A 26,269-nucleotide genomic window follows, 5' to 3' on the forward strand; every position below is an offset into this window, starting at 1 on the left:
ACACCTCTGATGATGCACCATGGGCCCCCCTTCTTGGAGAGGCAGTTGCATCATGGGACTCCCTGGCCCTGGTGCATCATGGGAGATGTAGTCCAACCAACCCACCCCCAACATTTTGCATGGAAAATTCAAATAAAAATGCATTTTCCCTCCATTTTGAAAATGTTCAATGGGTCCAAAAAATAGATGTTTTTTCCCTAGTTCTAGCCCCGCCCGTGGCTTTTAACCCCTTGCACTCCCAGGTGGCAGGAGACTATCACGGTTTATGCCAACCTACAGCCATGCGGTCTCGGGCGCTGGACACTGACCTGGTGGAGGTGCCGGGGATAGGCCGGCCAGTGTCAGCCTGCACGCACCAGCAGTAGCCCGTGGCCTGGTGGCACTGGATGGGTTTGTAGGTGTCGTCTCCCTCGCACTCCGGGACGAATGTCCCCTCCTGCTGGTGCTGCTGAATTTCCTCGAGGGCCTCCAGCCGCTCCTGCTCGCAGGATGGAGGGAACTCTGCGGGATGCGGGGGGCAGGGGGGGATTATGGGGGGGCTTGTTACCTTTTAACTCTCCTGGCACCCAGTGCCCACCTAACCGCCCTCCACCAGTTGGGATCAGAACCCAGGCATCTGGGCACCCAGGCCGCTCCTGCCCCCCTACTCCAGCACTTGGGATCAGAGCCCAGGTATCTGGGCACTCAGTTCCTTCTGCCCCCTCTCCTCCTCCCACACATGCTCCAGCAGCTGGGATCAGAACCCAGGTGTCCGGGCACCCAACCCCCCACCTCCACCAGTTGGAAGTGGAACCCTGGCATCCTGGATCCTAGCCCCCACCATAGTGTAACTAGACCAATCTTCTCGCTCCCTTTCCCTTCCCCGCCTCATTTTGGGGTTGATGCCTTTGCCGAAATCCCAGTCATCATCCCCCCACCCCACGTTGCTTCAGTGGCATCAACGTTTCTTACAGTGGATCCCAGAGCCGGTTTCCTGGGGCTCTTACTTGCATGGCATCAGCGCCAGGCCTGGCCCAGGGCCCCATGGCACCTGGTGCCGTATGAAAGAAAGTCTCAGTCTAGAAAGACCCAAAGGAAAACGATCCCTCACTGAACCCCCCCCCCGCCTTGTCCTGATTCTCTGCACCCCAGGACACAGCCTTGGATCAGGGAAGGGCCTGTGAACAAGACCCCAAACAAGTCAGCCCAGGCGGCAGCTGGAGAGCCGGGGGGCAAAGCTGGGAACTGAACCCCGGGATCTCTGGGCCCCCCCGAGTTACCTTGAATCCGCTTCACCGTGCGGTTGGGCTTGAAGTCGGGGAGGATGATGGGTATGAGGAACGGCAGCGAGGTCCCCTCTGAAAGCGGCGGAGAGAGATTTGGGGGTGGTGGGGGAAGGAAGCTCCCCAAGGCCCTCCTCCCAAAATTCCCACCCCCGCCTTCTCTGGACACACGGCGCATGCCCCAGCTCCTTCACCGGGGGGCCGCAGGCATCCCCTCCCCCTGTTTCCTCTCAGCCTGCATGAGCAGAGATGCCAAGGGCAAAACCGTGCCAGGGGGCACAGACTTCTGATGCCTCTGAGCAATACAGGGATCTCTCCTTCACAGGTGCCGGGTGGGGCCCAGGAGGCACAGCCCCTTACATTTGGGGGGAACCATCCCCCCCAGGTAGGAATGGCATGAGGGAGGGGTGGCTGGGCCAATTATGGAATAAAGGGTGCAGGAGATCAGCCCCCTGGCCACGCGAGGTTAACAGCAGAGCAGCAGCTTTGCCCAGGGGAGCAAAGGGGACCCAGGAACGCCCCGGGTGAGTGGGGGTTCAGATGGCACCCTGAGCATGGTGAAAGCTCCTCTCCCTCCCTGGCACGAGTGCAAAGTGGCAGACGTGTGTCCGTCAGCCAGGCACGTGCTCCCCCGATGAATGGGAGTCGGGGGAGGGGGGTCTCTTACCTTCCTGCTTGTGGGGTGGGGGGCTTGCCGGAGTGGGCCTGGGTCTGCCGCTTTCTGCATTCAGGGAGGAAAACAGTTCGAAGGCCACTATTACAGAGGTCTTAGTGCCATCTATTCCGCCCAAAGAGTGGAGTTCACAGCACAGACCCCAGCACCAGCAGCCCTGCTGGGGACAAGCGAGGTGGGGGGGGCATAACGGCTCCCTCCCCCCATTATTTCAGCCGCCAGCCTCAGCCCCTGCTCTTCGGGGCACTTTCCTGATGTTTGTTCAGCCTTGTGTTACTGGTAGTTACCACCTGCCCCTGCCCCAACCAGCAAAGAGAGGGAAACTGAGGCACAAGGAAGGGAGAGAGACTCGTCTCAGGCTGGGGAATAGAACCCAGGTGTCCTGGCTCCCAGTTCTAAGGAGCTGGTAGGCAGCTGCCCAGTCTCAGGTTACAGGGCTGGAGTCTGGGACAGGGACCCCCAAAGACCCATTAGGAAGCAGGCTGCAGTACCCGGGTCTCCCTCTAGAGGGTGCCCATTCACGGCTCCCCACTCGCTGCTCAGCTGGCTGGGGAATTCTGTGGGGCGCAGCGACTGCCAGTTGGGGACACGCCCTGGCTGCCCTGCCGGGGTGCTAAGCTATGCAGACGGGTATGGCAGAGGATGGAGCAGGGCTGTGGTGAGATGGGCAGGAGTCATGGCACTGCAGTGGGGCAAGGGGGCAGATCCAGCGTTTGGGGAGAGATGAGGGCTGGGTGGGGGGTTACCTCTCCGTGAGGAGTTAGGGTCCTGCCAGGACGGTCGCACCACATAGGAACCTGGGGAGGAGCAAGAGACAATTCATTCCCATCGCCCAGGCTCCTGACGCCTGCCCCCCCGTGCCCTAACCCCTAGGTCCCACTCCCTCCCATAGCGGGGCACAGAACCCAGGAGTCCTGGCTCCCAGCTCCCCTGCCTATCTCTGACCTCTTCCTCCATAAAAGACTTCCCAGGTCCTTAAATATCAACTTCTTCGGGGGGGGGGAGGGAGGGCTCAGACCAGACCCCCCGCCCCATGGGGGCACTTTCTCCTCCTCCTCGCCCTAGGCATATAACCCATGTGTGCCCAGACACAGCTGAGGGTTCAGGAGGACACAGGGCCCATCCCAGACGGGTGGGGATCAGGAAGATGCTGGGCTCAGCACACAGCAGGCTGCGGGGTGTATGAGTGTGGGGGTGGGCAGGGGGTGCACCACCGAGGGGGGGAGGGGGGAGCCTGGATCACAATCTGGGGGCAGTGGTGGATTAGCCCAGGGACCCTGGCCAGTCGGGGGCCTCCCTGGAAAAAATCCGCCACGGGGCAGCGGAAGCCCAGAGCCCCAGCCGCAGGGCGGGAGAAACCCCAACACCCCAACCCCGGTCCCCAGCAGAAGTGCCAGGGGAAGGCCCAGCACCCGAACCCCCACTGCAGCCCCGGGAGTGGAGGTGCTCTCAAGGCCTCAGGGGTGGGGGAGCTCTCACTCCCCACTGCGACCCGGGGGCTGTGGCAGGGGGAACAGAGCTTCTCCAGTTCTGGGGGGGCAGAAAGGAGCACAGGTTGCAGGACCACAGTGTGTGTGTGTGTGGGGGGGCATGACGGTGGGTGGAACAAGGGTGGGGCCGTGGAGGGAGGAGCAAAATGGGGTGGGGTCATGGGGGGCGCAGGCAGAAGGGGCGGGGAGGGGCCCCCCACTTACTCTGGCCACGAAACCTTAATCGGCCTCAGCCTGGGGGGGCTGCCAGGTACCTGTGCAGTTGGGTGTCTGGTTGAGCACGGACGTCCCGCTGATGGGTTTGCCCTCGGCGGTGGCACACCAGCAGTAGCCCGTCTGCCTGTGGCACTGCACCTGGGTGGGGAGGGATGCACAGGCCAGGTGACCCCGAACGGGAGCTTGGGGTTTTTCTGGGGGAGGGGCGAGGTTTGGACTTTTGGGGCCGGATTCAGGACGGGGCAAGTCTCTCAGAAATTCTCGGGGTGGGGGGAGAGAAAATGATCCCCTCGCGGAGCCCTGGGCGCAGTGAGCCCCTTTTCCAGGATCCGCCCCCACCCCCGGGGTCCCCTGAAGGGAGGCTGCACCCCATGCACGTGGCACTGCAGCTCGGCTGCCCAGTTTCTGCACAGGGGCTCGATGGGCGGCATTCATGCCACCCCCCCACTTTAAAGGACGCTGTGTGGCAGGGACCCCCCCATGCCCAGACCCCACACATGTTGATACAAGCGGGGGAGAGACCTTGGGTGAACAGTGGGGGATCCCCTCTGGGCAGGGGTGGTGACAGCGGTGAGGGCCGGGAGGAGGGAGATTCTCCATGAAGGCTGTGGGGTGCAGAAGGACCCCGCGGTTCTCTCCCAGAGGAGGTGGGGGGGGGGAGATGCATGCCCCCACTGCCACCAGTACCTGGAAGAAGGAACCGTCCTCGTCGCACTCAGGGACGTAGATGGAGTCGGCCTGGCGCCGGGCCAGGGCGGCTGCGCGATCCTCTTGGCAGCGGGTGAGGTTCACGCCTGCAGGGCGAAAGGTGAGGGTTAGAGGGGGCCACGGGGGGCTGCTGGATCCCACAGGGCCGCCCCGGGGCTGGGGGCAGGGGACACATGCTCACAGCCCTGGCATCACCCAGTTCCCAAGCCAGGGAATTTCCCACCTCACCCACGCGGACTGTCAGAGCCGGGAGTGGGAACCAGAGCCCGACCTCGTGCCCTCGCCCAGGGCAACTTAACGCCTCCCCCCGCCAGGGCTCTACCTACTGGTGGGGTCCCGGTGGGTGCCCCCACAGCGGAAGCGGGGCAGCGCCTGGAGGAGGGGCTCCTGGCACCGGGCGCGCTGGAAGACGCAGTGGGATCGGTAGAGTTTGCCGTCGGAGGCGCAGACGGGCCGGTGGCGCTCGCGGGGGCATTCGGCCGGGCACGGCGGCCCCCGCTCGCTCTCCGAGATGATGAACTGCAAGGAGGGGAGGGGCGGAGAGAGATGTGAGACATCTGACCTCCACCAGATATACTCTGCACCAAACCCTTTGTCCCCCCAGATCCACCCTGCATGGCCCCCTTGCACCCCCCAAATCCACCCTGCATGGCCCCCTTGCACCCCCCAAATCCACCCTGCATGGCCCCCTTGCACCCTCAAAATTTACCCTGCATGGACCCTTTTGTCCCCCCCCAGATCCACCCTGCATGGCCCCCTTGCACCCTCAAAATTTACCCTGCATGGACCCTTTTGTCCCCCCCCGATCCACCCTGCATGGCCCCCGTGCACCTCCAAAATCCACCCTGCATGGCCCCCATTGTCCTCCCAAGATCTACCCTGCATGGCCTCCATGCACCCCCAAAATCCACCCTGCATGGCCCCCTTGCACCTCCAAAATCCACCCTGCATGGCCCCCCTTGTCCTCCCAGATCCATCCTGCATGGCCCCCTTGCACCCTCGAAATCTACCCTGCATGGCCCCCCTTTCTGCCCCCAATCCACCCTGCATGGCCTCCTTGCACCCCCAAAATCCAACCCTCATGGCCACCTTGTCCCCCCCAGGTCCACACTGCATGGCCCCCCCTTGTACCTCCAAAATCCACCCTGCATGACCCCCCTTGTCCCCCCCAAAATCCAACCTGCACTCCCCCAAATCCACCCCGCTCCCCACACAGCACCCCCTTGCTTCCCCCCCAAATCCCCTCTGCACATCAGCCCCCACCTGCTCCAACCCAACACCCACCCTCCCCCATCAGGCTGCAGACTCCAGTGAGACGAGGCTGCTGGGCCCCGAATGGACCAGGCGCGTCTCTCTGGCACCTACCTCCTGGCTGCGACCCCCAGAAGGGATTGGGGTGAATGCAGCACAGAGGGCTGACGCGTTGGCTCAGAGAGGCATTGCTATTTGGGGATATGGGGGTAAGATATGGAAATATCCTCCCTCCGCACATCCAAGGATGCCCTCGAGCTAGGGGATGGCAGAGCCCCAAACCCTGCTTCTCAGGGTCCCTCCCTGTCTCAGCCCATACCTGCCCCCCTGAATTCAGGCTGACTAGAAAGTGCCCCCTGCACGGGGGGAAGGGGCACACGAGCAGGAACTTAGCCATATGGATGAATAAGGCCTCTCAGTTCCTCAGTAGCTCTCCCAGCGCTTGTTCAGGATCACTCACCCCATTTTACAGAGGAGGAAACTGAGGCATACGGAGGCGGGGAGTGATATGCATGAAGCTTCCCAGCTGGCAGGGCCGGGAACAGAAGCACCGTCTCCAGCATCCCAGTTCAGCCCACTAACCACTAGGCCGCGGCGGAAAGTTAATGTAGGCGCCATCTGAGGCCTGTAGCCCTGGACCCAGGCAGATGGTGACAGGAGGCCAAGGTGTTTGCTCGACTATCAACACAGGAGGTGCCCCATGGACGGGAAATGGGGGAGCCCCGCCCTGGGGTTCCCCATAGAGCCACGCTGAAATTCACCCCTGTGTGACTTGGCCTGGGTACAGGAGTTGGTTTAACTAATTGCACAGTAAATAAATGCCAGGCAAAGGGGGAGGGGTGCGGGGGGGGGCGCATTAAAAGCCACAAAGTTTTCAGACTTCATTTGCTCGATGCCGGCGTTTTTTCCAGAGCAAGTGCCCAGGCCGCAGGCTGGCGGGGAGCAGGACACGCCAGCCACTTAAAGCCACTGGCGTAACCCTTTAGGTGCCCAGTGGGCACACGCCGTTCTCTCCCCATTTGGATCTGCCCGGATGCCTGGGTTTCTGCAGCTCCTTTCAGACACAGGCCCTCGATGCATGGAGGTCGGTCAAGCCACGCGTGGCGAGTCGGGGGGGAAGGAGGGACTTGCCCCCTATTTTATTGGGGGGGTGGACTCTTGAAGTGCAAGGGAAAGGAAGCACTTGCAAGAGGTCACGTGCGAGAGCCAGGAATAGGACCCAGGTGTCCTGGCTCCCCTCTGTCTGCCCCCAGCTGCGGGGCCGCCCAGAGTGGGGGGGAAGTGGGGCAATTTGCCTCACGAGAATATAGTATTCATAGTATTGCAAATTTTTTTTTAATGGAAGGGGCCCCCAAAATTGCTTTGTCCCAGGCCCCTTGAATCCTCTGGGCAGCCCTGCCCAGCTGTCAATTCATGGGGGCGGGGGGATCCCCCTCCGAATTAAAGAGCCACTTCCCAGGTCTGCTCCCATCCCTCTTGGGGCCAGATTCCCAAGCCAGTGGTTCGCCTTGGCCAAGGGGCGGGCACCTTGTTTTAACAGAGGAGAGTTTGAAAGAGGAGCCACTCCTCCCACGCCACAGAGACCCAGGGAGTGGGCACTGGCCCCTCTGCCAGTCTCCGGTTGCCAGGCACAGGTAACGAGGTAGCTGACCCGGGAGAGAGAGAGAGTGTGTCAACCCATGGCCTTGCCCCACACAAGAATCTCCGCGTTGGTCCCCACACGCCAGGGGCACCGTGCCAGCGAGGGAGTGATTGGCAGGTGAGGGTTGGACTCCGGGGAGCCCTGCCACAGCTCCAGTGCCAGGCTGGACGGGGGAGGAGGCAGGCGACGTTTCAGGTCCTCGGGCGGATTAATGGGCAGGTTGTTGCTTGCGCTTGTAAACCGGGAGAGCGTCTGTCTGGTGCCCGGCCCATCCGCATCCCCGGGGCAGAACCGCGGCTCTCTTCCCAGGCTTGGCTCAGCTGGGGTCCCTGGGTGGCTGCCCCACCGGGAGTTCTCCAGGTGGGTGGTTATGGGGGCTGAGGTGTGGGGTGATGGTAAAGGACTCATGTAAGGGGGAATGCATGACACCCTGACTATCCCAGTTCTGCCCCCCAGCTTTTCTGATGCCTCTCAACCCAACCCACAGCCCCCTGCTATCCCAGCCATAGGTGCCCCTCGGATGCCCCTCAACCCAAACCACAGCCCCCTGCTACCCCAGCCCTGGGTGCCCCACAGATACCCCTCAACCCGACCCACAGCCCCCTGCTATCCCAGCCCTGGGTGCCCCATGGATGCCCCTCAATCCGACCCACAGCCCCCTGCTATCCCAGCCCTGGATGCCCCATGGATGCCCCTCAAGCCGACCCACAGCCCCCTGCTATCCCAGCCCTGGGTGCCCCACAGATACCCCTCAACCTGACCCACAGCCCCCTGCTATCCCCACCCTAGGCACCCAATAGACACTGCTCAAACCAATGCACAATCCCCTGATATCCCAGTCCTGGGCACTCAACGGACCCAACCCTCAACCCGACCCACAGCCTCCTGCTATCCCTGCCCTGAGCATCCCCCTGCCCCACTGATGCCCCTCAATCCCCAGATTTCAGGAGCTGGGCTCTGCAGGATATTCCATGGCAAGAAATTTGTCCATGCCACGATCCCGTCTTGGGGTGCGCCAGACCAGGGGTTAGTGGGGCAGAGCCCCTGCTCACAGGGCATGGAGCCAGGTAAACTTTGACCCTCCCCCCATAAGTTCACACACTGCTCTGGCCCACGGGAACGGAGACCGTCACTGACAGAGCAACGCAGGCTCTTGAGACAGGACAGAGAGAAAATCCAGGATTTGGGGGGGACCTGATTGTTTCCACTCTCAATCCTGGATGCCCAACTCCAAGGGTATGTACAGCACTGAGCATATGGGGGCCCAGTCTGTGACTGGGGTGTCTAGGTGCTACTGTAATACACCTCACAGCAATAAAAATGGACAGCGCCTGGCACAACAGGAGACCTGGGACCCCCCATTGTGCTAGGCACTGTGCATTTAGATGTATTACGGTAGCACCTAGGCATCCCAGTCAGAGGTCAGGCCCCCAGGTGCTACCGTAATACACCTAATAGCAATAGACTTGTACACCCCTAGCGGCAGATTGAGATGAAGCAGGGGGGACAGTGGGTGGGAGTCCTTCCATCCTATCACCCCACTGCAGGGGGCAAAGGCAGCTGTTAGTGGGGGGGGGTCACCCAAGAAGCTCTGAGGCACATGTCCGGCCTCCATTATTGAAGTATCTGAGCTCCTCCCAGGGCTGTTGTCCCCAGTGTACAGAGGGGGAAATTGAGGCAAGGAGTGGCTAAGAGACCTGCCCAAGCTCACACAGGGAGTCTGTGGCAGAGCAGGGGTATGATCTCAGGCGGGCGCCCCAGCCAGTGCACACACAGCCCCCTGCAATTCCACCCTGCAGCTTCCCCCCTCCCCAGCTCTGCTGGTGCCCCTCAGTCCTGACCCGCAGCCCCCTGCAATTCCACCCCTGGCTTCGCTGCACCCCGACCCAAGCCCTGCTGCTGCCCTTTGCCAGAAGCAGATAAGAGGCACTTGGGGGGGGTGGGGGGGAGGGAGTAGGGAGTCTTGCATGGCAATGGGGCCACTTGGAAATACAGAGGCCTGTGCTTCCAGGCTGCCTGCCTGATCGGCCGCCCAGTTCCCAGCCCCCTGCAACACCCGGTGTTGTCCACGCGAACGGGGGCTGCCGGCAGAGAGGCTGAATTCTGCCCTCAGGCCCTGGCATGCTCCGGGTGCTATACCTGCTCCCCACACAGACCAGCAGCCTCCATGCTCCTGGGCCACGATCCCCACCCTGCCCAGCCAGGGCCTCCCCCTGGCGCCAAGGGGCTGGGATCCTGCAGGGCCGCGGGTGTTGGCATGGGAAGTGGGGGGCAGGCGCCAAGGCCAGGCGCTGCCCTGGCTGCTGTGTGAAGGGCAAAGCTGTTGACAGAATGATGGGACGGTGACATCAACTGGTGGGGGTGGGTGGGGGCAAACTGGCCGAAGCTCCCAAACCCTCACGGCCCCAGGCCAGCGGCACCCCCCAGCCCGCTGCAAACAGGACACCAACCGAGGGCCCCCCCCTTTAATAAATACACCCATCATCTCTTTCCATCAAAGGCGTCTCTTAGCTGCACAGACGTGACATCACTCCTCCCGCCTCTCCACGAGACGTGTCCCCCACCCCGCTAGGAGCTGGGACAGCTGGCACGGACTGGCCCCCCGAGTGGCCTCCACTCCCCCCAGCTGCAAGTCCATCCCTGGCTGAGTCTCTGCTCCCCTCCGGCTCCCACACAGCAGATGCTAGTCACCACAGGCTGCTGGTGGACGTGAGGCTGGTAGCAGCTCAGAGGCCATGGTGATGGGCATGCTAGAAGAACCCGGCTATAGAGTGCCACGCCCCCCAAACCACACACAGACACTAGTCATGGACCGGGCCTCCTGATCCCAGCTCAATGCCCTGCCACCACCCCTCTCCGAGAATTCACTTTCCCTTTGTGTCCCCCCCAAATATGCCACAGAGGGTCTGAGGTGAGCGCTGCTGGCTCCAGCCTCTAGAGGGGACATGACACACATACATAGCCAGCGTGGTATTAAAGTCACGGGGGGGAGACATGTCATTAATGAGGGAAGCTCCCCACCCTCCACTATACAGCTGCTCGCAGGCAGGCCCCCCACTCTTCAGGCAGCTCGTCCAAGCTGTGTATCCCAGGCCACCAACTACCCCACTGAGACCAAAGCATCCCAGCCCCTAGCAGACACGACGGCCGTTGGCCCCAGGCAAAGAACAGGAGAGATTGAGGGGCACTGGCACCCGAGACCCTCCCCTGCCCCGCCAATGGCAGGGAAGTTAGATCAACCACAGGTAATCCCAGCAAGTGACCCGCCCTCCCTGCTGCAGAGGAAGGTGAAACCCCATCAGGGTTCCTGCCGCTCCGAGCTGAGGCGGGGGAATTCCTTCTGGCGATCAGTTAGACCCTGAGCACATGAGCTAGAACCAGCCAGGCAAGCGCCTGCGAGAGACGGAACAATCGGGGCCACCTCAGTTCACTCTGTCTAGTGCCCCTTCCCCAGCCGGGGCCATCCCTGCTGGTTCAGAGGAAGGAGATTTAAACAAAAAAATCCCAAACCTCCCAGAACACATGGTGGTGGGGGGGAATCCCTTCCTGACCCTGGCCAGTAGAAGCCCTGAAGCATGCGATTTAGGAACAGAAGAAAGAAACTGGAAATGAGCCCCAAGGCTGCCGGGCCCTGCCTCCCCCTTCACAAGCACGCAGCAGAGGGAGTGGGGGGGGGTGTGATGACATCAGCTTAGTCCATCCACCCCCACTCCCACCAGAAGGGTGGCTTGTGACTTCCTCCAGGCGTGTAGTCTCGGTGCTTTGTGGGTGGGGGGAAGGTATCAGGGGTCCTCTACAGCAGGGGAAGGGAAGGAGAGCTCCTGACTCTGTCACTCACCAGGGAACCCAGGAGTCCTGACTCCCACCATCCCTTGTCGTAGTGCGGGGGGGGGGGGTTTGCTGCAGAAACAGCTGCCCCACCCCAGAGGCAGCTGCATCTCAGCACTGGCTGAGGGACCCTAGTACAAACAGCTACCCCACCCCAGAGGCAGCTGCATCTCAGCACTGGCTGAGGGACCCTAGTACAAACAGCTGCCCCACCCCAGAGGCAGCTGCATCTCAGCACTGGCTGAGGGACCCCAGTACAAACAGCTGACCCACCCCAGAGGCAGCTGCATCTCAGCACTGGCTGAGGGACCCCAGTACAAACAGCTGCCCCACCCCAGAGGCAGCTGCATCTCAGCACTGGCTGAGGGACCCTAGTACAAACAGCTGCCCCACCCCAGAGGCAGCTGCATCTCAGCACTGGCTGAGGGACCCTAGTACAAACAGCTGCCCCACCCCAGAGGCAGCTGCATCTCAGCACTGGCTGAGGGGCCCCAGTACAAACAGCTGCTCCACGCCAGAGGCAGCTGCATTGGGTGAAGCTGGCCCACATGCACACAGACAGGAATACAGCCCTGCAGGCTGCTCCTCAGAGGGACATGGGCTCCCTACGTGGGAGCCAAGGCAAGAAAGCCAACCCGACGGCTCCCGGTACGGCTCGGGGCCGGTGCCGGCACTCGCTTTTCCTGGCAGCTGCTCTGCGGTTACAAAGACCATGTGGGAGTAGAACCCCCAGGGTTTATTTACTCCGCCCCAGGCTGCGGCTCCAGTGAACCCTGACTGGCAGGATGAAAGTAGCAGCCCCTGGCAATCCCTGCCCCCATGACCCAGCCAGGCCCGGGGACAGGAGGGCTGCAAGGGGGATGCTGTATATCCCAGCCTGGGCAGGTGGGTTCCTTCCACCCCCTTGACTTTCCTTACCTAACCACCAGCACCAGGCACCCCTCTGCACCCAACCCGACGGCCCAGGCATGGGAGATCACAGCTCTTCCTCAGACCACATGGGCCCTTCTAGCTCCACATCCACCCCCGACCCCGAACCACACCAGACCCATGGTATGTGATCCAACCAGCCTAACAGCTGCTCCCCATCAGACCTGTGGGTCCCTCCAACCCCACATTCCCAGCCCCAGCCCCAGCCCCACTGCAGTGTTGACAACTCATGATTTTGTCACGACTCTCCTGTGAACTATCATTTTCCTTAAAGCCCCAGCTCCTGGAGTCAGGTGGATGTGTGAGGATCTCAGCCTTCGTTCTTAAAGAAATCGTAAGTTTCTAGCCTTCGTGACTGCAGAGAAAGCTTCAAAATGCGGCCCCAGGGCCCCCTAAAGGCTCAGAATGCAGAAAGGAAATTACAAAAAACCAAAACCCATCTGTCATCGGTAGATCTCATGATTTTAAAGCCAATCTCGGGATTTGGGGGGGAGCCTGCTTCATGATTTTGGAACATTTGGGGTGGGCAATGCCACCCGTGCACTGCTTCCAAGCAGTCCACCATTGCCCCCACCTGCCCACCCCCCAAAGCATCCTCTCCTCCTCAGCCTCAGGAAGGGGTTGGGGGAGGAAACGCATGAACTAATGGCGAGCCCTGCAGCACTTATCTCACCCACGGGCTGGGGGACTGGCTGTCCACTGCCTGGTTTGTGGACCTGGCCTTAGGATGGGCACATTTAGTGGAAGAACTGGAGTCAAAGCGCCTGATACGAGGCTTCGTGGCTTCCTCTGTGGTCCAGGGGTGAAGGCTCTGGGCTGTGATCCAAGAGTGCCAGATTCCAGACCCAGCTATGTGCCTCAGTTTCCCCAGATGTAATATGAGGATAATGATCCTGACTTTGTCTAGTTAGACTGTGAGCAGTTGGGGCAGCCCCCTGATGCAATGGGGGAGCCCCTCCCCGCTCTCAGGCAAGGGCTCCAGCCCCGATTGTAACCCCCACAAATAAGTCAGGCTCCAAGCGGTTTATTAATAATCGGCTGTTGGGCTGCATTACCGTTTAGCTGGGAAACCTGCTCCGCTGAGTTATTGTCTTTTCATCAAGGGTCGCTCAGGGCAGTTCTCACCTGGAGGTTAATTCTGGCAGCTGGAGCCAGAGACCGCACCCCATGTTCCCCCCCCAGACTCAGCTGCATCAACACTCCCCAGCCATGGCCAGGAGACAGCACTGCCCCCTGATGGGCTGGTCCAACCCCCAGGGGACTGCGGAGCTTGGCCCTCGAGAGCAATACCCTTAAACACCAATATCTGGTCAGATTCCTCTTCCCACCTCCACTCCATCCCTGCAGCAGGGCGGACGGACGCCCCCCAGGGAGCGTACCCCCTCCTGCTGCAAGGCGTGTGCGTCTGGCCAGCTGCTGGCAGACACCCGCCACGCACTCAGGGCCCTGGCAAGCCAGCCCCATCCATCTCAGGGCCGTGTCCGCCCCCGAGACTCCCGCTGATTCCCCCCCTGCGCCTGCCTGCCGGCCGCCGGCGCCTGCCAACGCACACAGACAGGCCCATGCAGCTGTCAGCCAGGGGTAATTTGTTAGGGCCTCTGGTGGTATAGTGATGCGCTCCCGGCTCAGCCCTTGCCACCGAGTCAAAGGGCCATTGTGTACCTGCCACATGCCCCCCCCCGGCTTCCTTCCCCCCGCCCTTCAGACAACAAGAGCCTTCGCTGTATAAGGCCGGCGCTACGACTGGGCCAGGCCGATGAAGGGGGCCCTTAGACTGAGAAGGGAAAAGAGGCAGGGGGGAAATAATCCATGGGGCTGAAATTGACTCAGTCTTGAAGATGAGATCACAGACCCCTTCCTTCTGCGGCCCCCCCTCAGGATTTCTGCCCAAAAGAGGCTTTTAAGTAATGAAGGGGAGACTAGATTATTAATAATCAGGTGACTCAGAGCCAAAGCTCCAGCCTTCCCCTCCCCGGTGCAACAGGGACAGGGAAGGGGATGCTACAGAGTTTGAGGGGGGATCCCAGGGCTGGGCTAGCAGGGCCAGGACCAAGGGACGCAGGCAGAGCTGTACAGGGGTGAGGTGGGGTGGGAGAGCCCAGGGCTGGCCTAGCATGGCTCCCCCCACCCAATAGCTACCTGTGCTTTCACCTAGTTACTAATCCACGTGCCCCTGCCTCCAGCAGAGCTCCGTCAGGCTATTCCAAAGCCTGTGAAATGTGACAGGCGGAAGAGGAGGGGTCCCTTCCTGCTAGGCTACCCCACCCCAGCTTGCATTTCTAGCTCCCAGTCCCACGTACCCCACTGCTCCTCAGAGACTGTTCCCTCATGCAGTGAGCACCGGATCCAATTCTTCCCAGCCCCAGAGATGCTGCCAAAGAACTGGGTCGGCTGGCGTTGACCAGCAGATGCGCTGAGGACCTGCAGAGGCACTGGGGCTGCCTACAGACTCAGGAAGACGGAGCTGCACCCCGGGAGACATGTGGAAGCTTCTCTGGTGCCATGAGGGCCAGAAACCAGCTGCTCAAAGTTCTGTCTCTTTCACCAGCACTGGGTTCACCACGATCAGAGCAGGAGGTTGGAGATGGAAGGTGTCCCTCTCTGCTCCAGTGAAATGGGACTCTGGCCAGAGAGATTCCCCTTTACCAGGTCCTCAGCCTGACCCCTCCCAATTTGGGAAGGATGCGGGAAGAGGAATGAAAGGACCGGACCTGCCTTCCCCCCACCCTGATTTCCCTGGCACAATCTGCCTTTTAAATCAATTAAAGGCCCTCCCACACCTGAGGAGAGCGAGCCCAGGGGCGGCTCGATGTCTGTCTGGCGTTTCCCCTTCACATGCTGCTCTTGCTCCTTGGCCCGGGTCCTGGGACAACGCGTTCATTGCCCATGGGCAGCAGTACCTGGGTGGGTTCCCACAGCCTGTACAGAGTAGGATTCTGCCTGGAAATGGGCGGGGGGGGAGTGGGATGGGGGAAAAAAATCCCTGATTATTTCCTGATTCCAACCCCACCCTGAGCTCTGCCTGCCCTGCCCTACAGAGACAGCTGGATCTGCATTGGCATGAGGGGGAGGGGGGGGGAATTGAGCAAACAGGGGGGTGCAGGTCTTGGGGCATGCGTGGGGGGAGGGGCTGATCTGTGCTATGTCACCTCTGCTGCATTGCTGCTACGTTCGGGGAGCGGGGGGCAAACAGAGCTGTGGTGGAGGGCAGAGCTGATGCTACCATGAACTCAGTTGGAAGCTTTCAGGGCCTGGTACCTCAGAGCCCCCCCGAGGGGGCAGGAGGAGACCTTGGAGGGGTGGTTGTGGAGTTACCTCCCCCATGATGCACCCCTACACTAGCATCGCCACCTCCCCCCTCAGCACGCACCACTCTCCCAGGTGGGGTGAGGAAGCTAGAGGAGGCAGGGCAGCCTACTGGCAAGAGCACTAGACTGGGACTCAGCAGACCTGGGTTCTATTCCTGGCTCCACTGCTGGGGGAACCACAGGTGAAACCCTGTCCTGCTCCATGCCTCAGTTTCCCCACTCTATAAAGGGGGAGAATACGATCCTTCTGCCTTTGTAAAACACCTTGAGAGCAAGGGATATAAACACTAAGGATCATACCTTAGGGGCTGGTAACATCAGATTAAGAAGCCAGGAAGATGGTTAACTTGGTTTTACCCCCAATCCCCTCAACTGCATTTTGTCATTAGCCAAAACCATGAGTTCTTTGGGCCAGGGACTGTCCCCCTACACGTGTCCGTACAGTACCGAGCACCATGCCTGCCTTGCATGCTCCCCTGCTCCAATCCCTCTAGCGGCCATATAAACGGCCCCTCTCAGTCTGCTTAGAGACTATCTCCCCCAGCCCCACATGGTTCCCATGTGCAGCAAATCCCCAGGCCAGACCTAATCCAAGGGAGAATCTCCTCCCAGAAACCCACAGTGCCAAGACAACCAGCTCCCTGTTGCCAAAGCAAACCGGAGACGTGAAGAAACTGCTGGAGGGGCCTTGATCCCAATTCAAGTTCCCATCAGGAGGAGACAAGGCCCCAGGCAGCACACCTGGCTCAGGCTCCTGCTACAGAGACGGGTGGAGGAGGAACCGAGGATGCAGGTGAGCCAGAGAGCGGGACACTTGGAGTTCTGTGCTGTGGGGACCCAGCATGGGAAGCAGCCCCGGTTTCCCCCTCCCCCCACACACCCCCTTTCCAATCCCCCCGCATGAAGAAGTGGAGATGGAGGAGGAGAGATTTTCAGGAAGAAGGGCCTAGAGACAGAGGCCTAGGTAAAGTGTTAGGAGGAGAAAAACAGCTTGATGGTCAAACTTGTTCTGTAGGAGCCTAAATAGCGACCTGTGCATCCAGACTGAGGTAGAGCTGGGGAGTGAAGGGAAGGAAATTCTATGAAAATTTGAGATTTTGGGGGTGAGGTGGGGAATCAAATTCACGCACAAAACCAAACAAAACTGAAGGATTCCCTTGGAGTCAGCGTGGAGGTGAATCAAAACGTTTCTCCAGCTCCTCCAATATTTTGATTCTGGCCCTTTTAAAGTTAACCAAAGTTAAGTTTCAAAACCCAAAGTTGTTTGGCACTAAGACCCAAACCGGGAAACTTCTGAAACAAAAAGTCCTGTTCTGACCATTTCAAAATTCTCACCATCAAGTCAGGAAATTGAGAGTGGGGCTGTTCCTGTGGGCTGTTCCTGCCCACAGGAACAGCCCCACTCTCAATAAAGCTGCTTTTGTGGGGGCTTTTTGCCCACAATTTTCATTGAAACATTCCCCAGCCAGTTCTAATTTTAGGAACCCGTTTTTTGGACGTCTTTAGCCACATAATTAAGGTCCCTCCCTCATTACTGAGGGAGCCTCCTATTAAGGCTTCCAGCCTTAATAAAACTAGCTCAACTCACTTTTCATCCGTGGCGACCTCTCATGTAAAAATAAGAGTGAGGAAGAGAAGACAGAGGCTGAGGACATAGACTCAGATTCAGACTTTAAGGTCAGAAGGGACCATTAGGATCATCTAGTCTGACCTGCACAATGCAGGCCACAGAATCTCACCCACCCACTCCTGTAACAAACCCCTGACCTATGTCTGAGTTACTGAAGTCCTCAAATTGTGGTTTGAAGACCTCAGACTGCATGAGGACAGTTCTCAAGTACATAAATGGTTGTTACAAAGATGAGGGGTGGAAATTATTCTCCTTAATCTCTGAGGACAGGACAAGAAGCAATGGGCTTAAACTGCGGCAAGGGAGGTTTAAGTTGGACATTAGGAAAAACTCCCTAACTGTCAGGGTGGTCAAGCACTGGAATAAATTGCCTAGGAAGGTTGTGGAATCTCCATCATTGGGGATTTTTAAGAGCAGGTTGGACAAACACCTGTCAGGGATGGTCCAGGTATCTAGTCCAGGGGACTGGACTAGATACCTCTCGAGGTCCCTGCCAGCCCTACTAGGAATGAAGCTACCTGCAGCAGCATGACATGGGTTTAGCTGCGACATCCCCCTGCCCCCATGTTTTGGAAGGTTCAGTGATTGCCAGGTGGGACCTCAGTAACAGCTGTGTAGAAATGGGATTTTCCCTTTCCCAGGACATGCTGGGATTTCAAATCGTTCTGTTCTGAGACAAAGCAGAAAAAAGTTCCTCTGAAACAAACAAAAAACCTGAAAAAAAAACCCACCCCATTCATTTTGGGTCCAAGTGTTTTGTTCCAATTTTGACCTTTAAACAATCTTTTAACAAAATATTTTTTAAAAAATGAATTGTTTTGAAAGGGCAAAAAATAAAAATATTCCGTCTCCAAATTGTCAAAACAGGATGTTCTGAGATTACTGACACGCTCCTTTTGTTCCCTCCCCCCCCCACCGAAAAATGCAACAAAAGAGATGAAACTGACAGGATCAGAAAGACGTCAATTTCCATGAAAGTGGCATTTTCTTCTCCAAGGATGCTGATGGAGAGTTTCCAGCCAGCACCGCTCAGCCCCTCCTCACAGCCCTGCAGCCACAGGATCTGGCCAGACAACTCGAGCATTTGGTGTGTTGCAGCAGCAGCGGCACCGGATAATGTTTGTCCCCAATGGCCTTAGAGGTGCAAAAGGCAGCTGGCCCTCATGCACACAACTCCACAAGCGGAGAGATGCAGAAAGGGCCGTGCAGCTAAACCAATCTCTTGGGAGTCAGCTCTCCATCCAGCCCCTTCCACCAGCCCCCCATGCAGTCGGCAGGGAGCTCTCTGGCCCACCCTGGGCAGCGCTGATATTCTAGCATGGGTAAAGCCGGGCCACCTGTTGCATCAGGGAGTCAAGGTCACGCGCCAGCCAGCAAACCCAGCCGGTATTGATCACTTTCCAGGGCAGGGGCTGGCCATGTCCCCAGCTGACTAAGGCTGATATATACAAGGCCCAAGAAGGGATGACGGCAGCATGGGGCCGGGGAAGCTGTGATTAAAATTAGAAGGTGCATCAGCACCCACACAGGCTGGGTCAGGCACTAAATACAGACACTGGACACCACCACCCCCCCAGTAGTTTGCACCACAGGCAGATCTGTGCAAAGCAACCTCCCTGAAGCTATGGGACATAGTGCACCTTCCTGTCCAATGACCCCACTACGGTTCTGGGGGAACCTCCACCCTGTTACAACACCCCCCCCCCCATGGTTATTTTGCATGCTGGTTGCTTAGAAACTGTGGTTTCCTCGTTAAACCACCCCACTCTCATTTGTCTGGGAGCCTGCCTTGATATGCCCAACTGGTGCCCACCACTGGGTGTTCGGCTGAGATCCAGCCAACTCATTCCACCCACCGCCCTCGCTTACCGGCCAGTTCGGCTTTTGCCAACCTAGATGCTAGAACAGGGGTTCTCAAACTGGGGGTCAGGACCCCTCAGGGGGTTATGAGGTTATTATATGGGGGGTCTCGAGCTGCCAGCCTCCACCCCAACCCCTGCTTTGCCTCCAGCATTTATAATGGTGTTACATATATAAACAAGTGTTTTTAATTTATATGTGGGGGTCGCACTCAGAGACTTGCTGTGTGAAAGGGGTCGCTAGTAAAAAAGTTTGAGAGCCACCAGAGCCATGCAGCTGTAATCCACTAGGCGGGGTCTTTTCTACCCCCCACATCCAGCCCATGCTGGCTCATTCTGAGCCTCGCTTTCCGCTCTGCAGTCCGCCCCATCCGATCCAGGCCGTTACCCAGCCTCGAGAGTCACCCTGTGGTGTCTGTTGGTGGACAGACACAAAGCAGAAGCTCAAGACTCATCTCATCGTAGCTGGTCCCACCGGGCGGTTCCCATGGCCAGAGTCAATTCACCCCTCACGCTGCCAGAACTGCAACATTTGATACACCCCCAGAATAGGAAGGTGACATGCAACCGAGGGTGGTGGTGAGCTGAGTCTATAGTTCTGCCCCCCGTCCATGCAGCTGAGAACAAGCTAGAAAAGGTTTTAGGAGACCTAGCTCCCACCTACCCCCAAAGGGCTTCCTAGACTTAGCCACAATGCCCCAGTTCTCAAGGATCATCCCAAGGGAGCAATTCCAGCCCCCACGGAATAGAACAAGGGCTTGATGTTAACATGCTACACAGTCATCTACCATAGGCAGGGAGCAGGATTTGAACCCAGGATCTTCAGCTCCCGTGGTAGAGAACCGAGCTGGTGCTGCTTGAAGAGAGACTCCCCTAGCCAGGTGCAGTAGTAGGCTTTTAGCCACTGTAGACTAGCTGCTAGAGGGAAACTCTGCCCCAAATGTCTCTCTCTCTCTCTCTCACACACACACACACACACACACACACACACACACACACACACACACTCTCTCTCTCTCCCCTCCTTAATGCAGTATGGTCTAGTGGTTAGATCCTTGGCTCGGGAAGCCTGGGTTCTCAGTTTCAGCTCTGTAGCTGACCTGCCAGGCAACTGCGGTCAAATCTCTTACCAGCTCCGTGCCTCAGTTCCCCATCCTACTCTTCATCAAAGCTGTGAGCGCCTTGACGCAGGGATGCTGACTAGGAGTTCGTGCAGCACCCTGTACAACGGGGGCTCCCGGGCACAGTCTGAGCCACAATTGGAGCCCAGCAAAGCCAAAGAGGGCCTAAGAGGAGCTGAGTATCAGAGGGGGAGCCGTGTTAGTCTGGATCTGTAAAAGAAGCAGAGAATCCTGTGGCACTTTATAGACTAACAGACGTTTTGGAGCATGAGTTTTTGTGGGCGAATACCCACTTCGTCAGATGCACGTCTGACGAAGTAGGTATTCACCCACGAAAGCTCATGCTCCAAAACGTCTGTTAGTCTATAAGGTGCCACAGGATTCTCTGCTGCTTTTAAGAGGAGCTGGGTTCTAGTCGGCCTCACAGCAACAGAATAGGGCACTAGAGCTCCGGGAGCCGGCCAGAACAGAGCCAGCTTAACTCTCAGATCCCACAGGCAAAGCAAGAGAATATTTTTTTATACAGGGCCCCTTCTCCCACTCGAGCTGCAGTTTAAGAGTTGGAAGGCCCTGCCCTTCCTGCATCCCTATTTCCACAGATCCAATCTCAATCAGTCACACTCCAGCAGCACCTACCGATCACCCCAGCCCCGCTCTCTCACACCGGGTGCTGCGCAGTCCCCGACCGAAATCAGCCACCCTCCCCCCACAGGTGCTGCACAGACACATAGCAAGACTGTCCTTGCCCTGAAGGTCTTTCCATCTAAGTAGCAAGGGCAGCCCTCTTCTGACAGGTGGGGAAATCGAGGCACAACGACTAAACGACTCCCCCACCAGGCCACAGAGAGCCGACGGCAGAACCAAGACTTGAGCAAGAGAGATTCAAGATCTGGTTTCAAGTGAGGGGGCGAGTTACTAGATCCTTCAAACTTCAGATTTAAAAGCGCTGAATCCCACCAGGGGTCACCCCACTGGCTAGGAGTTTTGCTCTGGTTTTAACAGCAGCATGCTCAGGAACCCACGCTTGTAAAATCAGCCCCTGGGGGCGGGGGGGCACAGGCAGCTAGATAAGGGCTCTCCCAATGGGAAAGATCAGGGAGATTTCTTCCCAAGTGCAGCGGCTTGCTCTGTGCTGGGGAGTTTCCTAGCTTCTCCTTCCAAAAACCAGAGGGGGCAAAGCACAGCCAGCGTCTCACCCAACACGCTTTCTGCAAGGCCGATTCAGAAGCCGATTACTTCAAGGCCTGGATGGCCATCTCCAGGCACGTCCGGCCACTCAGCCTCAGCACGCGGCAGGAGCTCCCGGGTCACGGCTCTGCGACCACAAGTGCCAACAGCCACCCCCTTCCGCACGAGCATCTCCAAGCCCTTAGAGGAGCATTCAGGCTTATCATAGAAGATCAGGGTTGGAAGGGACCTCAGGAGGTATCTAGTCCAACCCCTGCTCAAAGCAGGACCAACCCCAACTAAATCATCTGCCTGCACCCATTCTCTTCCCAGGGGATAGGTTAAAAAACAAACAAAAAAATGCACCTTATTTTGTAGAAAGGGAAACTGAGGCACAGAGAGCCAAAGCGACTTGTCCTATGTCACAGAGCTGGCAGTGAACCCAGGAGTCCTGGCTCCCCCATTCCTGCTCTAACTCCCTTATTAAGTACCAGAGGGGTAGTCGTGTGAGTCTGTATCCACAAAAACAAGGAGGAGTCCGGTGGCATCTTAAAGACTAACCGATTTATTTGGGCATGAGCTTTTGTGGGAAAAAACCCCACTTCTTCAGCTGCACGGAGTGAAAATTACAGACACAGGAGACACAGTGTTTCCACAGATCCCTCTGAACCCCACAAGCTGAAAACAGTGCTCACCCAGCATCCCAAAAGAGAAAACCACTTGGCAGCCCTAACCTTGCAAAACCCAGGGACCTGTAGGAGGAGCTGAATTGGGGTGGTGGGGGGGAAGAGGATGGACCTAAGATCGGCTGGGGTTGCTTTTGCAGGCAATCGGGGTGATGTTCGGGAACAGGGAGCTGGACTATTGAGAGAGGTGATCAGATTTTTTTTCCCCTTTAAAGCCCCTCAGGAAGCGGCTGCCCCCGCCCCACACGCCTCCGGGCAGTGTCCCCCAGCTTGAAGGAACAGCAGCTACCCACCACCGGTGGGCTTCCATCCTCCCTGGGGGGGTCACAGGTGCTTTCACCGGCTTTCGGCACCCCCAGGAGCAAGGCTGGCCCAGGCCTCTGGGCAACTCAACGCCCCGTCCAGGCTGACCCCGCTCCAGTCCCATTCCCTTGCAGCTTCGATCCTCTTCTGCCAGGGTCTGCCCAGCCCCACGCATGGGACACGGCCCCAGCCCGACCCGCTCAGCGCGCCAACCCACCTGGAGGGGAGCCCCCAGCAGACCCCTCCCCTCCAGAGCAGCCAGCAAAGCAGCTCCCTGAGACTGAACTCTAGTACTTAAAGCACAGGCCACCCACAGCTACGACAAGCCCCTCACCCAGCTCCCTATAGCCCTCCACTGCCCCATAGCCAGAACCCACCTCTAGCCCCACAACCATGTTACCCCACAGCTAGCCCCAGCCCGCTCCCTATAGCCCTCCACTGCCTCATAGCCAGAACCCACCTCTAGCCCCACAACCATGCTCCCCTCATGGCTAGCCCCTAGCCCCCTACCCCCATGCTCTCTCCTGCCAATCCCCTACTCTCTTCCCACTCCAAGATCCTTCCCACACTCCTCTCCTCCGATAGCACCAGCCCCTCATCCCATGCCCTCTCCCACACGCTCTGCCCCCCAGAGCCAGCCCCTCCCCAATTCCCATGTCCTTACCACCTATCCTCTCCCCCCAGAGCCAGCCCCTCATATCATGCCCTCTCACACACTCTGCCCCCCAGAGCCAGCCCCTCATACCATACCCTCCCACACTCTCTGCCCCCCAGAGCCAGCCCCTCATCCTACGCCCTCTCCCACACTCTCTGCCCCCGAGAGCCAGTCCCCTACCACACGCCTCTCTCCGCTACCCTGGATCACCTTACCGGGGATCTGTCCCATCGCAAAGGGGCCGCCAGCGCGGGGCCGCCCAGGAGCAGCAGCAGCAGCCCCCAGCAGAGGCAGGACATGGCTCGGGGCGAGGCAAATCCCAGAGGCAGCGCCCCAGCGCCGGGTTTATAAAGCCGGAGCGATCCCCCACCCCCCGCCCCGCATGTCAGGGCGCTCCAGCCGCTCCGCCAGCCACGTGGAGTCATCGGGCAACAACAGCTGGGGGAGGAGCCACGCCCCCTTCTGTGCAAGCCACGCCCACCTCCTCCACCCACCTTGGGGGGAACTTACCTCGCTCCCCCCAGGAGGCTCCCGCAGCGCCTGATTCCCCCCCCCCAAGGCCTGGGGAGTTTAATGCCCCTCACAACAGTGGCAGCGGGACAGGGTTTAAGGGCCACCCCGGCAGGGATTTGGCTTGCAGCGGGGTGGGTCCCAGGAGATTAGCCAGCCAAGGCGGGCGAGGTTAGGTGGCCCTTGTGGTCACGTCTAACCCTATCCCCAGCGCTCAGGGGACAGCGTTTTTCTCAGCCCTGAGCGAGGCTGGGGTCATTCTGAAGTGGAGACCAAGCTCCAGGAGGAGGCAGGGTGGCAGGTCGAAGGGGGGCTGCTTAGCCGTGGCTAGATAGCACAGCCGGACCCCGGGCTATGACTCGGCCCCCTAAGCGCAGCTGTGATACAAATACATACAACTAATCAGGGCCTGGAGGGTGGCGAAGCTAGCGCAGAGCAGCCCGCTTGCCCGGCAGCCCATCCCCAAGAGGGCTTCTCCTGGGGCGACCCAGGCCAGGACTCCGCAGCCTTTCCATAGCTCATGGAGGAACCGGACTAACGCTGGCTGTTTGCGTTGTCCAAGTTAGGCCTCGGCTACTCCTAAAAACAAGATCAGCCTAGCTCCAAAACTCAGGGAGGTGGAAAACTCCGTAGTTCGGTCGACCTCCTTGGCGTTGTAGATGAGGTCACGTCGGCTGAAAAATTCTTCCATCCACCTTGCTACTGCCTCTGAGGTAGGTGGATGAGCTACAGCCATGGACAAACTGTTCATTGACGTAGGAAGGGTCTATACTATAGTTCCCCAGGGTGCAGATACCGGGCCAGAGCCATAGATGGGTGGATATAGGGACAGATAGAGGGTGTGTGGGGGATAGATAGATAGAAAGACAGAAATTCTATCTGTCCAAGTCACACATCGATAACCCCCAGTAGATTTTAAAGGGTTTCTTATCCTACATCTCAGTTTTGCACCTGGTTTTAAACAAAACTTCCTGTCAATGGAAGACAATTAAAACACAAACACGTTCCCCCCTTTTCCAGATCCTTTCAAGCGCCTCCAAGCTCTCTACATCAAACCTCACAGCAGCCTGCTTGGAGCGACTCAGACTCTCTCCCATTTTATGGAAAGGTGAAAGTGAGGCATGGGGAAATGAAGGCATTTGCCCCAGGACTCAGCGTCAGAGGTGAGAATAGAACCCAGGAGTCCTGGCACTCAATTCCCGCCCCCCCAATACCATTCCCGGAGGTGGGCTGGGAACCCAAGAGTTGCCAGTGGCACCCAGCAAACCACAACCCCCCCTCCAACTCGGGTCTAGCACACTGACAGACAGGCAGGGAAGAGCAGACCCAGGCCCAGATCCTTAAAGCAATCGAGGTGCCCAACCTTGGATCACTTCCATTGGCTGTTAGGAGCCAGAGGGGCCTGGCCCAGGGCTAGATGTCCATTTTAAGAGGTGGGAGGGGGCATTGGTCCAGGAGCTCCCCACTATTCAAACCCTGTGGGAGGAGAGTGGTGTCTAGTAGTTAGAGCAGGGATGGGGGGGAACTTGAGAGTCAGGACTCCTGGTTCTATTCCCGCTTCTGGTGGGGTCCAGTGGTTAGAGCAGGCAGCGGGGGGAACTGAGAGGCAGCTCCCACACCATATAACCAACTTCTTAGACAATATCCAGCCTAGTAACCCACCTGCTGGGGTGACCCGCTGAGCTGCTGTTCAGTGCTACAGACATAAACCCGGCTGGGGTCCACCGGGCTGTGGGGAGCTGCTTAGACCCCAGAGTTACAGCCCCCACCCTCCAAGCTTTGCTCAACTCAAGTTGCTGAGGTTTGTTTATTTCTTCAGGGGGTCAGAGACCCTCTTGCCCCCATCAGCTTGTGACTGACAGTCCCCAGTTGCCAGATATCTGCCCTGCGTCCTCCTCTACCAAAGAAGCACAAAAGCAACTGCGTGTTGCTTGTTTGATTTGTGAAGTGGGGTTTAGGGGCTGGGGAGAGGTGCTGGACTGAGAGCCCTGAGGACAGTTTAGCCACAGAACAGGGACACCTCAGGCAGCAGCTGGGCAAACCTTGGCTGCGAAATGCCATTGGGATACTCAAAGGATGGATCATTGGGCATGTTGCACTCAGATGCAGCTACCTCTGGGGTGGAGTCATGGGGGGCAGTTTATACAGACTATTATCCTGCATCCAGCACTGAGATGCAGCCACCTCTGGGGTAGCACATGGCAGCTGTTTATACAAGGATCCTTCATCCAGTGCTGAGGTGGGATGCAGCCACCTCAGGGGTGGGGCATAGCAGCTGTTCATGCAGGGATCATCCCAACAGCACTGAGATGCAGCCACCTCTGGGGTGAGGAGCAGTAGCCATGGGTGCAGCTGCACAATGCTGCCTGAAAAGTTAGGACAGGAAGGGAAGGAGAAGGCAGTAACCAGCTGAAAGTGCAGGAGACATTTAAGGATGCAAAATGGAATCACCTGCACAAGAATTGGGTCTGGACACTAGGGCTAGTCCCCCAACTCTTGAGAGACGGGCATGGAGATCTAGGGAGCTCAGGACCCCATTCGTACATCTCACCTGATGGATGGCTTTGTCCCAGAGCACCAGGGCCAACAGGACTGCAAGTGAGCGCCTCCCCCCTCCATGCACCAGGCTCCCCCGACACTGCATTGAGGGCCACAGGGACTGAAGGGAGAGAGCCCCTTACTGACCCCCCCCCCACTTTGCTCCCTAGCATTACACTGGGGCCAGCAGCACTGCCAGGGGAGCCTTCCCCCGCACAGAAGCGGCTCAGCTTAGGAGAGCACCGAGGAAGGTGAGCAGGCAGGAGGTTGCAAGACAGGAGGCTACTGCATTGAGACCTCCTGATACGCCCCAGTGCAAAAACATATCCCTGACAGCTGACTGTGACCCCCTCTCAGCCAAGCTGCAGGCAACAGCCCGCTGCCATAAACCATTAGAGGGGGTGGTGTGAGCGCTGCACTCCGCCCCAGAGGCAGCTGCATTTCAGCCAGAGAAATTGAGGCAGGACACCTGGGTTCTATTCCTGGCTGGTC

The 26,269-nt window shown here is 58.5% G+C and overlaps 1 protein-coding gene across 1 annotated transcript in view; it reads right to left on the minus strand.

Moving 5' to 3' along the window:
* Nucleotides 1-23,087, minus strand: part of LOC115641344 (SPARC-related modular calcium-binding protein 1-like) — a 28,187-nt gene extending 5,100 nt beyond the window's left edge. The window contains exons 1-8 of the mRNA XM_030544426.1: nt 22,945-23,087; nt 4,676-4,868; nt 4,329-4,435; nt 3,680-3,779; nt 2,682-2,732; nt 1,930-1,983; nt 1,260-1,337; nt 309-501 (exon numbers count right to left, since the gene is read on the minus strand). Of these exons, the coding sequence (XP_030400286.1) occupies nt 309-501; nt 1,260-1,337; nt 1,930-1,983; nt 2,682-2,732; nt 3,680-3,779; nt 4,329-4,435; nt 4,676-4,868; nt 22,945-23,028 (860 nt within the window). The 5' untranslated portion in view covers nt 23,029-23,087. The remainder of the gene's footprint in view (nt 1-308; nt 502-1,259; nt 1,338-1,929; nt 1,984-2,681; nt 2,733-3,679; nt 3,780-4,328; nt 4,436-4,675; nt 4,869-22,944) is intronic.
* Between the last annotated feature and the right edge of the window lie 3,182 nt (nt 23,088-26,269).

Source organism: Gopherus evgoodei, unplaced genomic scaffold (assembly GCF_007399415.2).
Source record: "Gopherus evgoodei ecotype Sinaloan lineage unplaced genomic scaffold, rGopEvg1_v1.p scaffold_34_arrow_ctg1, whole genome shotgun sequence".
Classification (NCBI taxonomy): domain Eukaryota; kingdom Metazoa; phylum Chordata; order Testudines; family Testudinidae; genus Gopherus; species Gopherus evgoodei.